The sequence below is a fragment of the Marmota flaviventris genome, chromosome 4 (genome assembly GCF_047511675.1).
Source record: "Marmota flaviventris isolate mMarFla1 chromosome 4, mMarFla1.hap1, whole genome shotgun sequence".
NCBI lineage: Eukaryota > Metazoa > Chordata > Mammalia > Rodentia > Sciuridae > Marmota > Marmota flaviventris.
In genome coordinates, this window is record NC_092501.1 from 79326484 (window position 1) to 79344848 (window position 18365).

Genomic DNA, 18365 nt, shown 5'->3' on the forward strand with positions numbered 1-18365 from the left:
ATACTACCAGCAGAGTAGAACACTTAGAAGATAGAACATCAGCCAATGAAGACAAAGTATTTCAACTTGAAAAGAACATAGACAACTCAGCAAGACTGTTAAGAAACCATGAACAGACCATCCAAGAAATATGGGATAACATTAAGAGACCAAACTTAAGAGTCATTGGGATACAGGAAGGTATAGAACTCCATACCAAAGGAATGAGCAATTTATTCAATGAAATAATACGAGAAAACTTCCCAGACTTGAAGAATGAGACAGAATCCCAAATCCTAGAAGCCTACAGGACGCCGAATGTGCAAAATTATAAGAGATCCACACCTAGACACATTATAATGAAGATGCCCAACATACAGAATAAGGAGAGAATTTTAAAAGCTACAAGAGAAAGGAAGCAGATTACATTTAGGGGTAAGCCAATCAGGATAACAGCTGATCTTTCAACACAGACTCTGAAAGCTAGAAGATCCTGGAATAACATATTTCAAACACTGAAAGAAAATGGGTTCCAACCAAGAATTGTGTATCCAGCGAAATTAAGCTTCAGGATGGAAGATGAAATTAAAACCTTCCACGACAAACAAAAGTTAAAAGAATATGCAGCTAGAAAACCATCTCTTCAAAACATCCTCGGCAAAACATTACAGGAAGAGGAAATGGAAAATAACAATGAAAACCAACAGTGGGAGGTAGGACAGAAAAGGGGGGGGGAATAATCAAAGAGGAAAACAAACCATGTTTAGTAACATAAATAAACAAATATGGCTGGAACAACAACCCATATCTCAATAATAACCCTAAATTTTAATGGCTTAAACTCACCAATTAAGAGACACAGGCTAGTAGAATGGATCACAAAACAAGACCCAACAATATGCTGCCTACAGGAGATGCATTTGATAGGAAAAGACATACATAGGCTGAAGGTGAAAGGTTGGGAAAAATCATATCACTCATATGGACTTCGGAAACAAGCAGGAGTGTCCATACTCATATCAAATAAAATAGATTTCAAGCCAAAGTTAATCAAAAGGGATAAAGAGGGACACTACATACTGCTCAAGGGAACCATACACCAACAAGACATAACAATCATAAATATATATGCCCCAAACAATGGTGCAGCTATGTTCATCAAACAAACTCTTCTCAAGTTCAAGAGTCTAATAGACCACCATACAATAATCATGGGAGACTTCAACACACCTCTCTCGCCACTGGACAGATCTTCCAAACAAAAGTTGAATAAGGAAACTATAGAACTCAATAACACAATTAATAACCTAGACTTAATTGACATATATAGAATATACCACCCAACATCAAGCAGGTACACTTTTTTCTCAGAAGCACATGGATCCTTCTCAAAAGTAGATCATATATTATGTCACAGGGCAACTCTTAGACAATATAAAGGAATAGAGATAATACCATGCATCCTATCTGATCATAATGGAATGAAACTGAAAATCAACGATAAAAGAAGGAAGGAAAAAGAATACATCACTTGGAGAATGAACAATAGGTTACTGAATGATCAATGGGTTATAGAAGACATCAAGGAGGAAATTAAAAAATTCTTAGAGATAAATGAAAACACAGACACAACATATCGGAATCTATGGGACACATTGAAAGCAGTTCTAAGAGGAAAATTCATTGCTTGGAGTTCATTCCTTAAAAAAAGAAAAAACCAACAAATAAATGATCTCATACTTCATCTCAAAATCCTAGAAAAAGAAGAGCAAAACAACAGCAAAAGAAGTAGAAGGCAAGAAATAATTAAAATCAGAGCTGAAATTAATGAAATCGAAACAAAAGAAACAATTGAAAAAATTGACAAAACTAAAAGTTGGTTCTTTGAAAAAATAAACAAAATCGACAGACCCTTAGCCATGCTAGCAAAGAGAAGAAGAGAGAGAACTCAAATTACTAGCATATGGGATGAAAAAGGCAATATCACAACAGACACTTCAGAAATACAGAAGATAATCAAAAATTATTTTGAATCTTTATACTCCAATAAATTAGAAGATAGTGAAGGCATAGATAAATTTCTTAAGCCATATGATCTGCCCAGATTGAGTCAGGAGGATACGGACAACCCGAACAGACCAATATCAATTGAGGAAATAGAAGAAACCATCAAAAGACTACCAACTAAGAAAAGCCCAGGACCGGATGGGTATACAGCAGAGTTTTACAAAACCTTTAAAGAGGAACTAATACCAATACTTTTCAAGCTACTTCAGGAAATACAAAAAGAGGGAGAACTTCTAAATTCATTCTATGAGGCCAACATCACCCTGATACCTAAACCAGACAAAGACACTTCAAAGAAAGAAAACTACAGACCAATATCTCTAATGAACCTAGATGCAAAAATCCTCAATAAAATTCTGGCGAATCGGATACAAAAACATATCAAAAAAATTGTGCACCATGATCAAGTAGGATTCATCCCTGGGATGCAAGGCTGGTTCAACATACGGAAATCAATAAATGTTATTCACCACATCAATAGACTTAAAAATAAGAACCATATGATCATCTTGATAGATGTGGAAAAAGCATTCGACAAAGTACAGCATCCCTTTATGTTCAAAACATTAGAAAAACTAGGGATAACAGGAACTTACCTCAACATTGTAAAAGCTATCTATGCTAAGCCTCAGGCTAGCATCATTCTGAATGGAGAAAAATTGAAGGCATTCCCTCTAAAATCTGGAACAAGACAGGGATGCCCTCTATCACCACTTCTATTCAATACAGTTCTTGAAACACTGGCCAGAGCAATTAGACAGACGAAAGAAATTAAAGGCATAAAAATAGGAAAAGAAGAACTTAAATTATCACTATTTGCGAATGACATGATTCTATACCTAGAAGACCCAAAAGGGTCTACAAAAAAAAAAACTACTAGAACTAATAAATGAATTCATCAAAGTGGCAGGATATAAAATCAACACACAAAAATCAAAGGCATTCCTGTATATCAGCGACAAATCCTCTGAAATGGAAATGAGGACAACCACTCCATTCACAATATCTTAAAAAAAAAAATACTTGGGAATCAACCTAACAAAAGAGGTGAAAGACTTATACAATGAAAACTACAGAACCCTAAAGAGAGAAATAGAAGAAGATCTTAGAAGATGGAAAAATATACCCTGTTCATGGATAGGCAGAACTAACATCATCAAAATGGCGATATTACCAAAAGTTCTCTATAGGTTTAATGCAATGCCAATCAAAATCCCAACGGCATTTCTTGTAGAAATAGAGAAAGCAATCATGAAATTCATATGGAAGAATAAAAGACCCAGAATAGCAAAAACAATGCTAAGCAGGAAGTGTGAATCAGGCGGTATAGCGATACCAGACTTCAAACTATACTACAGAGCAATAGTAACAAAAACAGCATGGTACTGGTACCAAAACAGGTGGGTGGACCAATGGTACAGAATAGAGGACACAGAAACAATCCACAAAACTACAACTATCTTATATTTGATAAAGGGGCTAAAAGCATGCAATGGAGGAAGGATAGCATCTTCGACAAATGGTGCTGGGAAAACTGGAAATCCATATGAAACTGAATCCCTTTCTCTCGCCGTGCACAAAAGTGAATTCAAAATGGATCAAGAAGCTTGATATCAAATCAGAGGCACGCTGTCTGATAGAAGAAAAAGTTGGCTACGATCTACATACTGTGGGGTCGGGCTCCAAATTCCTCAATAGGACACCCATAGCACAAAAGTTAATAACTAGAATCAACAAATGGGACTTACTCAAACTAAAATGTTTTTTCTCAGCAAAAGAAACAATAAGAGAGGTAAATAGGGAGCCTACATCCTGGGAACAAATCTTTACTCCTCACACTTCAGATAGAGCCCTAATATCCAGAGTATACAAAGAACTCAAAAAATTAGACAATAAGAGAACAAACAACCCAATCAACAAATGGGCCAAGGACCTGAACAGACACTTCTCAGAGGAGGACATACAATCAATCAACAAGTACATGAAAAAATGCTCACTATCTCTAGCAGTCTGAGAAATGCAAATCAAAACCACCCTAAGATACCATCTCACTCCAGTAAGATTGGCAGCCATTATGAAGTCAAACAACAACAAGTGCTGGCAAGGATGTGGGGAAATGGGTACACTTGTACATTGCTGGTGGGACTGTAAATTGGTGCAGCCAATTTGAAAAGCAGTATGGAGATTTCTTGGAAAGCTGGGAATGGAGCCACCATTTGACCCAGCTATTCCCCTTCTTGGTCTATTCCCTAAAGACCTAAAAAGAGCATGCTACAGGGACACTGCTACATCGATGTTCATAGCAGCTCAATTCACAATAGCAAGACTGTGGAACCAACCCAGATGCCCTTCAATAGACGAATGGATTAAAAAAATGTGGCATTTATACACAATGGAGTATTACTCTGCATTAAAAAATGACAAAATCATAGAATTCACAGGGAAATGGATGGCACTAGAGCAGATTATGCTAAGTGAAGCTAGCCAATCCCTAAAAAACAAATGCCAAATGTCTTCTTTGATATAAGGAGAGTAACTAAGAACAGAGTAGGATCGAAGAGCACGAGAAGAAGATTAACATTAAACAGGGATGAGAGGTGGGAGGGAAAGGGAGAGAAAAGGGAAATTGCATGTAAATGGAAGGTCCCTCAGAGTTATACAAAAGTACATACAAGAGGAAGTGAGGGGAAAGGGAAAAATAATACAAGGGGGAGAAATGAAGGACAGTAGAGGGGGTAGAGAGAGAAGAGGGGAGGGGAGGGGAGGGGGGATGGTGGAGGATGGGAAAGGCAGCGGAGCACAACAGACACTAGTATGGCAATATGTAAATCAATGGATGTGTAACTGATGTGATTCTGCAATCTGTATATGGGGTAAAAATGGGAGTTCATAACCCACTTGAAGCAAAGTGTGAAATATGATATATCAAGAACTATGTAATGTTTTGAACAACCAACAATAAAAAAAAAGAAAAGAAAAGAGAGAAAGAGATTGTGGAAAGACAGATAAGTGGGAGAAAAATAGAGTAAAAAAATTAAAAAGAGAAAGAAAAAAATGTCAAAATAAAAGATAAAAGATTATACAACAAAATTATACTATTTAGACATCCCAGTCCTTAGTAGCCTAATGCATGAAAAGTACTTGGTTTCACAAATGTTGGGGATGTGAGGGTGGGAAAAGAAGAAAAAAAAATCTCAAAGGAAAATTGAATGTTTGTTTCTGTTGGAGTTCAGTATCTTTGCTGCTTCCCTTCTCTTTCAATAGGTGGGGTTGTCTGGAGTTTGCTGGTGTTTCCATTCTCAGGATGGCAAAGGTTATTAGGTTGGGAGGGTTGGTCTTAGAGGTGAAACTCCTGGAGGTGGAGTATAGTACTTGCTGGTTCCCTTTGGAAAACTGCATACCAGGGCTCTCCTTTAGGGTCCACTCATGTGATATGGATGCCTGGTATTAGCCCCTTACATTATCTGTGGACTCCACAATTCTTGGTCTCTCATTTAGTCTCTAAACTGTATCTCTCTTGCTCCTGCTCTCTCTACTTCCTAGTTAGAAATTCTCTCTCCAGAGATTGTAAGGACTGAGCACTGAGACCTGGATGCCTGTTGTGCAGAATTGTTCTGTATTGGGCCGATTGGGACCAGGCTTTGAGAGCTGTGGGCCAGTCATGTAGATAAAAGTGCTGGATCAGGTTGGTGGCTGGGGTAGTTTTGGGAGACTGTAGGTACCTTGATATTAGGCTTCCAGGCCCTGGCTGGTGTCCGAAGATGGAAGTTGCCTCAACTAAAGATGGCAATGGTGATAGTAGAGGTAACCAAAAATGGCAGTGAAGGTGTCCCAAGATGGAGGTGACCACTTTCAGAGATGGGGCAGCAAGGGTGGGCTGTGTGGTAGCACTGGGTGGCCTGTTCAGAGATGCAGCCCTGTGGCATGTGGTATTGTGGTTGGTGGCTGCCTCCAGGCTCTGTCTAGTGTCCCAAGGTGGAGGCTACCACGTGGAGGGAGCTATGGCAGTGGTTGCAGTGTTCCAAGATGGAGGTGGCCAGGGGAGCCCTGCATTGGTAAATGGGGAGCTGAGTGTGGTGGAGGTCTGTGAGAGTTCAGTATTAGTCTGTCACAGCAGATGTCCCAGTAATGGCACTGGAAGCAGCAGCAGTTCTTCAGTGTCCCAAGATATCCAGGCCAGTACGTTCAGGGGCTTCAAAGTCTCAGAAATGGAGTTGGGTGCAGTCAGGAAGTTTGATGCTCACCCCAGGTGAATGAGACTGGAGGAAGCTGCAGTCTATAAAATCTGGCATGGACTCCATTTCTCCTTTCTTCTGTGCCCTCAGCTCCAACATTAGTATTGAATCCAGGCAAGCTGCTGCTTGGAGAGTGGGGGAGGAGTAGGCAAGGAAGGGTTAGGGATCCAAATACTGAGGACACTTGCCAGGGGTGATATGAATAGGGTTGGTAATGATGTAGAACAGATGAGGCTCTACACCCAAGTAATTGGCAGGAAGCCAGTTTATTGGCTGCAGCCAGTCCACAGTGGCTCATGCCTTTCCTCCTCTGGAGCAAGAGTCTAGAAACTCTTTGGACTTTATATCCGGTGTGTGTGTGTGTTGGAGGCTGGGCTTGGAGGTTTACATTTTGCAAACTAATATTTTTCTTTGAGTTCTCAGAAAGTTCTTTTTATTCCTCGTTTTTTTCCAGAAACTTCAGAGGTTTTATATGTCTCACCACAAAAGCAGGAGTAATATCATCAAGTCCGTGGTTAAACTTAGTTCTTATAAGACAGAGCAACAGGAAACAGGAAGTCCTAACCACAATGATCACTTTTTTTGTGTGGGTACTGGGGATTGAACTCAGAGGCACTCAACCACTGAGCCACATCCCCAAAATACAAAATATTTTGTATTTTTATCTAAAGGCAAGATCTCACTGAGTTGTTTAGTGCCTTGCCATTACTGAGGCTGGCTTTGAACTTATGATCTTCCTGCCTCAACCTCCCAAGCTGCTGGGATTACAGGTATGTACCACCATGCCCAGCTTACACTGAGCTCTTGCGGAATTTTTTTTCTGATATTCTGTTAACAAGAACAATTATGGTGAGGGTCTTCTGGGTGGGGGTCTCTGGCCTGCTTCTTTCCCCCCATTGATGTTTGTTATTTAATTATTTAAATTAAAGATCATCACCATCTTCTTGGCCTAAAGTTTTATATAATGCCATAATCTTAGTTGTTGTCTTTCTTTTAATAGCTGATTCTATGCCGCAGTCTGGCTGGGCACAAAATCACGAGCCACTTAAGCAGGAACAAACTTTATTTTTGAAACTGCCTCCAATGCTCCGTACGCTCCCGGGAAGACTGCCGATCGACGCAGTCGGCGTTCTCCCGGAACCCAAGAGGAAGTTCCTCCTCCGGAGTTCCCTCCTACCGCACTTCCCCAACCAATGGGAACTCTCCAGGAGTCCCATAGCAGGCTGAGGTGAACAGCAGGAGTCCAATATCCATATGAATGCAAATCTTAACATAATCATATCATCTCAATGGCTTGCTGGCATCACCTTTCAACCAAAAATGCCATGCATCATATTACTTGGCTGTGGTTCTTAGCATCTCTCCCCTTCTGTTTAATTAAGCAACAAGCAATGTGGCTAGGGACCGTGCCTGTTAGGTTTGTCCAATTCAACATATGGTTCTTACCCGTCATTGGATGAACTGACCTTTAGGTGTCAGCCTCCTGTCTTAGTTGATACCACTACAATTGGATCATACCCGTCACTGACTACTGGTCCAGCATATAGCCATACTTGTGGATAGGCCTATGTACCAGTGTGTGTGGGGGTGAGGTTCTTTGCCTCACCTCTGTTGGCCCCCAAATTTGCCCTTGGTGCCAGTGGGGGGGGGGTGAGGTTCTTTGCCTCACCTCTGTTGGCCCCCCAAATTAGACCATCACTAGTAGAAGGGAGGAGGATACAGAAATGCCACAACACCAAGCCAATTGACAGCTCCTAGGAAAAATTGCATCACTGGTGACACATTAGCAAAGATATGCCAGCACTACCATAATTCGCTGCATCAACAGATAGATCACAATGCATACAAGTGATACATAGTCCAGGCAAGTTCTGTAAGCAGTTCAAAGCGGAGGAATCTATCAATATGTCCATTTCCTCCCAAAATAAATCGACTCATTGATTGAGCATTACTTGTTGAGTTATTATTCATTGATGTATCAGTTTATACAGTTTGTTGTGATAATTATCGAAGAAGTTGTAGTTTGGTTTCATCTTTGTCTTCACCGGCACTGGGATGAAAATAGGAATTCTGACAATGATGCTAAAAAAAACTATGTAACATTTCAACAGGTACTAAGAAAACAATTTTCAGAATAATTTACATTATCCTGAACAGAATTATTAAATATAATGAAAAGGAAAGGTGAAAGTAAACAAACAGATCTGTTAACTTGCTTATTTGTACACATATTAAAACAATCCTCAACAGCTGTTTACCCAATTTAAATTAAACCATTAAAATCATGTGAATAATAAAAAAATATTCGGATCCATTTATTCATGAGCGCTCCTCATATATATCTATGGACATATGCACATACAGACATACAACACAAAACACAAGTGTGTACACATAACATATAACACATAAGACAATAGTAAAGGCCTTGTAGCTTTACCTAGGTGAAATCTCCATTGCAATGTTTAAAAACTCCACAGTCAAAAAATAAAACTGATCAGAAAAACATTAACCTAGGTCTGTATGAGCTCAAAAACAAAATAGAACTTTATGATGTGGGAAAAAGCAATAAGAAAATAGATATTGAAAAAAGCATCCTGGTTAATCACTGTCACAGATGTAAGAATAGCCAAGCTGGAGTTCTGGATATCAGCTGTTATGGATTTCAGTCAAATCATCTTCTTTTTGGTCTGTAGAAATTGTTTTGGTTAATCTCTCTGGAATCCAAATCAGCTGCTGTTCTCCCTGTGGAAACACACAAACAGAGCCCCGACTCCAGACAATCACTGGGTCAGGACCTTTCCATTGTCCTGTTAGAATATCCTTCCAAAGTACCTTAGACTTATGTATATTTGTTGGATACAAATGTCTTTCTGCAGCACTAAGCCCTGATGAATCCAAATTTAAAAAGTTTAGAGTAAAAAGTGTTATTTTAAGTTTATCTTCGGGGGATATATACTCCTTTCCAATTCCCTCCTTTTGTTTTAATAAGTACATTTTAATAGTTTGATGAGCTCTTTCAACTGTGCCTTGTCCCTGTGGATTGTATGGGATTCCTGTTATATGAGTAATGCCAAATGATGAGCAAAATTGTTTAAAAGAGGCAGATAATGCCAGGGGCATTATCTGTTTTTAACTGTTTTGAAATGCCCACAGTGGCAAAATTTTGTAAGCAATGAGCTATAATATCTTTATTTTTTTCTCCGGCATGAAGGGAAACCATCAAAAATCTGGAAGAAGTATCAACTGTAACATGCAAATATTTTAATTTTCCAAATTCTGGCAAGTGTGTGACGTCCATCTGCCAAATATGGTTAGGTATCAGTCCTCTAGGATTGACTCCAAGATTAACTTGTGGTAAAAATGTCACACAATTTTGACATTGTTTTATTATATGTCTGGCTTGTTCTTTAGTTATTTTAAAATGGTTTTGTAAAGTATTAGCATTGACATGGAACCTTTTATGAAAATTTATAGCTTCTTCTATTGTGGAGAAAATATGTATGTCGTGTAGATTTATCTGCTAATTCATTGCCCAAACTAAGGGCTCCAGGCAATCCTGTATGTGCCCTGATATGTCCTATAAAGAATGGATCTTTTCTGTCCCAGATTAGATTTTGTATAGTGGAAAACAAAGAGAAAACAGTAGAAGAAGGGCAAATCCTACCAGCATCTTCAAAGGATACTATAGCATTAACTACATACTGACTATCAGAAAATAAATTAAATACAGAATCTTTAAACATCATAAAAGCTTGTAATACTGCATTAAGCTCTACCTTTTGAGCTGATTGTTTGGGTACTAAAAATGTAAAAGTTTGATCAGGGGTAACTACTGCTGTTGTACCATTATTTGACCCATCAGTGAATATATTTGGAGCATTCATGATAGGGGTTTTTCTTGTCATTTTTGGAAAAACTACAGGATGCTTAGATCAAAAAGACAACAAAGGATTAGATGGTAAGTGATTTTCAAAGGAAACATTAGATTTACACATGATTATTGCCCAAGTATTTAACTCATTAGCTAACTCATCAATTTGATCCATAGTATATGTAGTAATAATTTTATTGGGAGAAATCCCAAACACTCCCTTTGCTGCTTTTATTCCTTTGAGTATTAATTGTCCTACAGCCTCAGGATATCTAGTAAGAATAGTGTTAGGAGAATAAGATAAATGTATCCACAATAATGGAACTTATTGCCAAAATACTCCTGTAGGAATATTTTTTGTTGGTAGTACAATAAATAATAAAGGCAAACTTATATCAATTCTATCCAAATGCATATTTTCCATATATGTTTCAATGATTTTTAATGGCTTTCTTGCTTCAGGCGTTAACATGCGGGGTGAATTTGGATCTGATGGACCTTTTAGGATATCAAATAAAGGTCCTAGCTCTCCTGTTGGTATGCCTAGATAAGGCCTTATCCAATTTATTTCTCCCAATAACTTTTGAAAGTCATTAAGTGATTTGAGTTGATCTACTCATATTTGAATTTTTGGTGGACAGACCATGGTTGAGGATAATAGAACTCCTAAATAATTAATTGGAAAATTTAATTGTACTTTATCTATTGCTATCTCTAGATTATAATTTTTTAATAAATTTGTAAGTGTGGCATAACATTCTAGCAATGTGTTTTTATCTTTATGTGCCAATAACACATCATCCATATAGTGAAATATTTGTAGTTCAGGAGTTTGATTTCTAAGTGGCTGGATTGCTTTGTTAACATAAATTTGACACATAGTTGGACTATTAGCCATCCCTTGAGGGAGTACTTTCCATTCATATCTCTGATCAGGACCTTCATGATTTAGTGCAGGGATAGTAAATGCAAAATGTGGACTATCCTCAGGATGAATTGGAATTGAAAAAAAAAAACCAGTCTTTAATATCTATAGCTAAAACATACCAGGTTTTTGGTAAAGCAGACAATTGGGGAATCCCTGATTGAGCAGGTCCCATAATAACCATCTCATTATTAATGGCTCTTAAATCTTGCAATAATCTCCATTTACCAGATTTCTTTTTAATGACAAAAATGGGAGTATTATGGGGAGATACAGAAGGTTGTATATGTCCCTCTGCTAATTGTTGTTTGACCAGGTCATGAGCTACTTGTATCTTTTCTTTAGTCAGGGGCCACTGAGGAGCCCACACTGGTCTTTCTGATTTCCAAGTAATTTTGATTGTCTCAGTGGCCTTTTCTGAAAACCCATTCCATGTCTATTTATTTCTTGATCTATTTGAATTGGTGCTGTCATACCTTGTTCTTGTTCTCTTAATCTTTTTTCTTTCCTAAAGCCTTGTTTAGCCCTAGTCGTGGGCGTGTTAGGACTGAAGTTTTTTGTTAATGTCAAACCTAATTGATCTAGGACATCTCGTCCCCATAAATTTATAGGAAGATGATCCAATACATAGGGCTGTATAGTTCCTTCACATCCTTCAGGATCCTTCCAATCTAATACCATTGCACTTCTATGGGGATTAGTCGCCACTCCTAGGCCTCGAAGCGTTTGAGTGGCTTGTTGTAACGGCCAATGTTTTGGCCATTCTTGACGAGATATGATGCTAAGGTCAGCACCTGTGTCCAGTAGCCCATTAAATTCATGTCCTTGAATATTTAGATTTAGCATGGGGCGAGAATCTAAATTTAAAGACAGCATAGCCCAATCTACACCTGTGGAGCCTAATCCCCTGGAACCTCTTTCTACAGTACGACTGGAAAATTTATCATGTAGGCTGGGTATTATTAATAACTGTGCTATTCTATCTCCTGGTGAAATTACTGATATACCTCTTGGAGAACTAGCTATAATTTTTATTTCACCTTCATAATCAGGATCAATTACCCCAGGACTTATCATAAGTCCTTTTAGTGTAGAAGAACTGCGTCCCAATAATAAGCCTACTGTTCCTTGGGGAAGAGGTCCTTTTACTCCTGTGGGAATGATTTGAACTCCCATCTCTGGAGTTTGTACTGCTCTGGCAGAGGTGCAGATGTCCAACCCTGCGTTCCCTCTAGTTTGTCTGATGAGGGATTTAATGGATAATGTGTCCTGGGCATTACCTTGATGGTGCTGCTGGGTTCCTCCATTGCCCTGTATATTTGTGGTTGTGGGCCCCGGAGCATTGGGCCCCCCAGTCCGTTTTTTGGCAATGGAGCCTGATGCCTTTCTCCACGATATCATGGGTAAACACTTGGTCCTTGTCCGTTTTTTGATAACGGAATACCCTCTATGGTGGTTTGAGAACGGCATTCATTAGCCCAATGTTTCCCTCTACGGCATCGTGGGCAAATACCCGGTATTCTATTCCTTTGATACCTAGCTTTGTTAAACCCTCCTCCTATGGGGCAACTCCTTTTAAAATGTCCTGTTTGATCACAATTATAGCATGTTTTTGGCCTGGCATCTAAAGCCTGTTGTACTGCTGCCAAGACTTGCCCTTGTTCATTAATGTCTCTACATAATTTAATATATGTGTTTAAATCTTCATGTCTCCATGGTCTAATGACCTCTCTGCAGCAACGATTTGCTTGGTCAGAAGCCAGTTGTTTTATAAATGGCATTGCCTGTTCTGTATCCCCAAATATTCTAGAAGCTGTTTGAATAAGCCTATCTACAAATTCAGCGTAAGGTTCATTAGTTCCTTGTATTACCTTAGATAATTGTCCTTGTAAATCTCCATGGCCTTGTAAAGTTTTCCATGCCCTAACCGCATCTACAGCAATTTGTGCATATACACCAGGATCATATTCAATTTGTTGACGTTGACCCTCATAAGGTCCTTTTCCTAACAACATTTCTAGATTTCTTTGAGGGTAACCGGCTGCTGCATTTCGCTTAGCTGTCTCCGTGCAAAATTCCTCATTGGCAACCTTCCATAACAAATATTGTCCTCCATTTAGCACAGATCGACACATGTTAGCCCAATCTTCTGGTGTCATGTCCAAGTTGATAATAGATTCGACCATACTTATGGTAAAGGGTGCTTGCGGGCCGTAGGTTTTTACAGCCTCCTTTAATTGCTTCACTGTTTTAAAATCTAAAGCACGGTGAATTCGTTGCCCTTCTGCCTGCTCAAGTACAGGGCATGATAATCTTTGAGGTCCTGCCTCAGGATTCCATCCATCAACTACGGGAGTTGAGGGCCGCTCAGCTGTAGATGGAGCTGTTGGTTCAATTACGCCCTCTGGTGATAGAATGGAGTTAGTAGCAGCCTCCTGTTGTAACTCCCCCCTTGATGGTTGTTTTTCCTCTAAGCTTTCTTCCTTTAAATTTTCCTCTGTCTGACTAGCTCGAGAGACCTTCTCTTTTGCTTGACCTAACATGTTTTCTACCATAGTCTGGACCTCTAACAATTTACTTAACAGTCTTTCGGTTTGTTTTTTACTAGTTTCTAATCTACTATAAAGGTAACACAACCCAATAAGATAGCATAAAACAAAACCGAAACAGAATGAAACAAAAACGGAACAAAAAATCGTTGTATCAATTTTCTCTTTCTCAGGGCCGAACAACTTCAAACCTTGAGCCAACCATTTTTCCCAGTTTGCCTGAGAAAATTCTAGGGATAGGCAGCTTGAAACAAAAACAAAATAAATCAAAACAAGAACACATTGTTTTTTGAAATGGTCACCCATTCTCTCGCCTTCCCTCAGGGGCAAGCAATTTTACTCACCTCCAAGCTTCAGGCGTCCCCGAACAGGCCACCAATTGCCGCAGTCTGGCTGGGCACAAAATCACGAGCCACTTAAGCAGGAACAAACTTTATTTTTGAAACTGCCACCAATGCCCCGTACGCTCCCAGGAAGATTGCCGCACTTCCCCAACCAATGGGAACTCTCCAGGAGTCCCATAGCAGGCTGAGGTGAACAGCAGGAGTCCAATATCCATATGAATGCAAATCTTAACATAATCATATCATCTCAATGGCTTGATGGCATCACCTTTCAACCAAAAATGCCATGCATCATATTACTTGGCTGTGGCTTTTAGTAATTCTATAGTAAACTCAATAGTTTTAATTAAAAGGGAGCCAAGCATGGAAGCAATAAACAAGTTTAAAGCATAATACCTACTATGTCATTTAAGCTTTTGAATCTACCAAGAGCAGAAAACCATAGCAAGCAAAGGCTGTAGCAGTTTGATTAGTAATATTTTCCAGTACAATTTGAGAGTAATCCAGTTTAGCATATAAATTAGACCTTTATAGGCTATAGCTATAGATTGTCATTTCCTGTCCCTTAGTTGCCTTATTAGCCTCTAATGTCAGAAGAGCTATGGCTGCAAGGGCCCATATACAAGGTGACTAGTCTTGAACCATAGAATCCAGCTATTTAGAAAGATAGGCCCCTAGATGGTGCCATGTCCCCAGCAACTGAGTTAGGACTCCTACAACTATTCTAGACCATGGATGGACATACAGAGGAAAAAAAGTTTTCTGAGGTCAAGGACAGTCCTAGTTCAGGTGCACTGGTGAGTGCTTGTTCAATGCCCTAAAAGGCTTTTTTGTTTTGTTTTGTTTTTGTTTTTCCACATCAGAGGATCCTGCCCCCCACCCCCCATTTGTGGCCTGATAGAGGGGTTTGACCATAACCAAAAAGTTAGGGATTCATATCTGTCTGAATTCAGCAGCACATAGGAACTTTTTGAAGGGAATGGAATTGAACACACTGTTCCCTCTGGCATCCCAGTTGACATTGTCTCTGAGTCTGATAAAAACCAAGGTACTTAACTTTTCTTTGATAGAGTGGACTTTCTTCCTTTTGAGATTTTGTAGCCAGTTTTACATAGGAGAATGAGTTGTGTCTATTTCATGCAGTTTTCTCAGGTTGCCAGCAACAGATCAATGGGAATGCATATCAGAGGTCAGCATCCATATTGTTTTGCAGGAAAGGCTCTTAAAAAGCCCTGTGGCTGCCTGGTTCAGATCAACTGTCCTTCAGCTGGGGACACTGTTTCTTCCAATGGCCCTCTAGAAGGCAGAAGGCACATCAGCTTAGTTTCAGCCTTTTCCTGGGATAAGGTTGTCCTCCCATTTATGTTTCTTCAGCCCTACATCTGGACTTAATTTTAATACTTGTTTTGGCCTTGTCTTAGTGGGACCCCCCTTTGAGTGACCTCTGGGTTTGCAGTGAGGGTAGCTGCAAGGAGACTCATCTTTCTTCATCTTTTGGTCTGACTCTTGGTCTCAGTTGATGAAAACTGTGGTAGCCATTTTAATCAACTCACTGGTAATTTTTTTGTTTTTTAGCAAAGTCCTGCAAAGTTTTAGGAGTTTTCTGTGAATGTCTCTCTGGGTTTATTTTACCTACTGTTGCCTGGTGTCTTCAGGAGTGAAGAGTTGGAAAGTCTCACATAGTCATTCATAGAACTGGCTGGGCCTTTCATCAGGCTTTTGGAGTACTTCTGATATCTTGTTCATGTTAAAGCCTCTCCTTCTCCCTTCTTTCAGGCTACCTATTAGGGCCTTTTGATGTTTATCTATAAGAGGTCCTCCACTTTGTTGGGGTCCCACCCTGGCTCTGTGTTGGAAAACTGGGACTGGATATAGGCTTGGATGTTGCCTTGTGTGTCCATAGCGTGTTCCTCTAGCCACTTTAAAGCTGCTTGGTCACCTTGTTTGCATTCCTCTGTCAATCTAGGTGGGTTGGTGTATCTGCATATTAGACTGCATCAGCTCAATCATGGCGTAGAGTGTCTGTGTGTAGGAGGAAGTATGATTTTTCCAGTTCAAGAGATCAATGGTGGTGAAAGGCTGGCATACACAAAGGCTCACGGGGAAAAACTGGTTTCCTTTATGTCTTGTCTTTGTCAGGTTTTTCTTCTGTTTAGTTTCCTTTAGGTGGGTCTTAGAGGCTATACAGTCTAAAATAACATCAACTTGGACTGTCCTTCCAGACAGGCTCTCAACCAAGAGGGCTGTTTCTGTACTATCTTTTGCCAGCAATCAATATAAGGGAATTGGCCTGGGTGTCCAGGGGTTCTGATAACTATTAAAAGGACCTCGCCAATGACACTTTTGTCTAAAGATCCTTCTGGTGGCCATCCTACCTACTTGGCCATTCTAATTCACAGAGAATTAGAGAACTTTGTGGAGTGAGTTTCACTGCATAGTAACCATTAAAATATTAAAGTTTTCTAACATACATTTTAAAAGACTTAGTTTACTTTCTGTGCTTCCCATGTTCTACCCTCTGTTGGTATTACACAAAGGACAAGACTTGTTTCATTTATCTCCAGGTATTCCCTTTTCGGGGACTTATGGTCTTGTTAGCCTTTCAGGTCAGTATCAGCCCCTGATCTGGAGCTTCTACCTAGATCTTGGTTGGTGGAATTCTGCCTCAAAGTGTATGAGGTACACAGAGTGGTAGGTCGGGAAAAAAACTTGCTTTGGCTCTTGAGTAGGGTCAGAACCCCTCTGCTCTATCTCATTCACATACTTTCATACAGATATGTTTAGAATGAAATATCTGTACTGCCCCAATTCCACAAATTCTAAAACCAAAGGAGTCAGTTTCCCCTCTGCTTACTGACCCTGAACAGAGACTACTTGGGTGACTCCCCAGGTCTTTTTTGAACTCCTTATTCATAGTCAAATGGTCCATCAGGTAAGCCATTGAAGGAACAGCAGCATACATTGGGGAACCACTTTATTGAGCTCAAAACAGTACACTATCACCCTCCAGGATTCATCTAGTTTCTTTACTGGTCTCATTAAGGAGTTGAAAGGACTATAGGTGGGTCATATCATGCCCACTTTTTCCAGTTCCATGACAGTCACAGTTATCTCTTCTTGCCCTCCAGAAAGTTTATATTGTTTGGTATTGGTGATATACTCTAGTGGTGGCGGCAACCTTAAACTCTCTGTAGCTAATTTTTCTGATAGTAACCTGTGTCCCTTCATGCTTAGAATATTTACTTATTTGTTTAATTCTCTTGTGTGTTAAATAGCTTTGCATCACTGAGCAAAAAAGTACAAATAATGGATATATACAGCTTATTATTGGGATATCTGGCAAAATCTGAACAAGCTTTGTAGATTAAATATTAATACTGAATCAATTTTAATCTCCTGACTTTGATTGTTATACTATAGTTGCATAAAATAATTCCATGAGGAAAGAACAATTAATTAGTGCTTAAAATAAAATAATGCAATAAAATTAAAATTATATAAGTTTGATGGCAGTGTAACTATTGTACTACATTAAAACACTGACAAGGGCTACAGTATCATTATACCAAAATGATGTTTAAATTTATAGACATATATACTAATAAAAATTGAAAAGTACAAATAAGCTATCACTAAAATGATATTTCATTCTACCAAAGTATTAGTGACAAGACGATTGTTTGGGTACTGTTTAAATAGCTGGCATTTTGAGAATTTGAGTATGCAAAAGTCAATAACACTAGTTTTCACTCGCAAAATCCATTTAAAAGTTAGTTACAGATGCCAAGAAACAGCTTAAAGTATTATATATTATTTCATCATACATATATGATAGCCAAAAATATTTTACTTCAAAATTTTCATATCATACATGTCTGGGAAACCATGTTAACTGTTATATAAACAGTCTAATAGATGACATTCAGATCATGTATTTTTTCTTTAAAATCTCTACATATTCTTGTGATGCTTCTGAAAGTAGATCTTGACTTGACTTATGAGTAGATCCTAGGGGAGAAGCTCTAAGGGACCCAGATTCAAGTTCATCAGCCACTGGAGAGAAAAAGAAAGAACTATATTATCATAATTATATTGTTTATTTAAATAATATCATAATTATATTGTTTATTTAAACAATATAAAATTAAAATTGAGAATTTTATCAGTGTTAATAAGAATGAAAAATATGTATGTATATTTATAATTCAGATCACTATTAAATATAATTTGTTCATTGCTGCACACTGAATATCATTATAGCTGGGTATCAGAGTTCTGGTTTTCCCAGTCATCAGTTCAACCACTATGTTCTAAGGTACTATGATAAGCACTGGAATGACAAGATGATACAGTTCACCACAACAATCATATACCACAACCTGAAAACACAAA

General features: G+C 38.8%; 1 protein-coding gene across 3 annotated transcripts in view; it reads right to left on the bottom strand.

The window, feature by feature from the left end:
- Positions 1-16930: 16930 nt before the first annotated feature.
- Positions 16931-18365, bottom strand: part of LOC114102455 (ankyrin repeat domain-containing protein 26) — a 117792-nt gene continuing 116357 nt past the window's right edge. For 2 of the 3 annotated variants that reach the window (XM_071611307.1, XM_071611305.1), the window contains one exon: positions 16931-18026. In XM_071611307.1, the coding sequence (XP_071467408.1) occupies positions 17896-18026 (131 nt within the window). In that variant the 3' untranslated portion in view covers positions 16931-17895. The remainder of the gene's footprint in view (positions 18027-18365) is intronic. The other variant, XM_071611306.1, reaches the window with a different exon arrangement.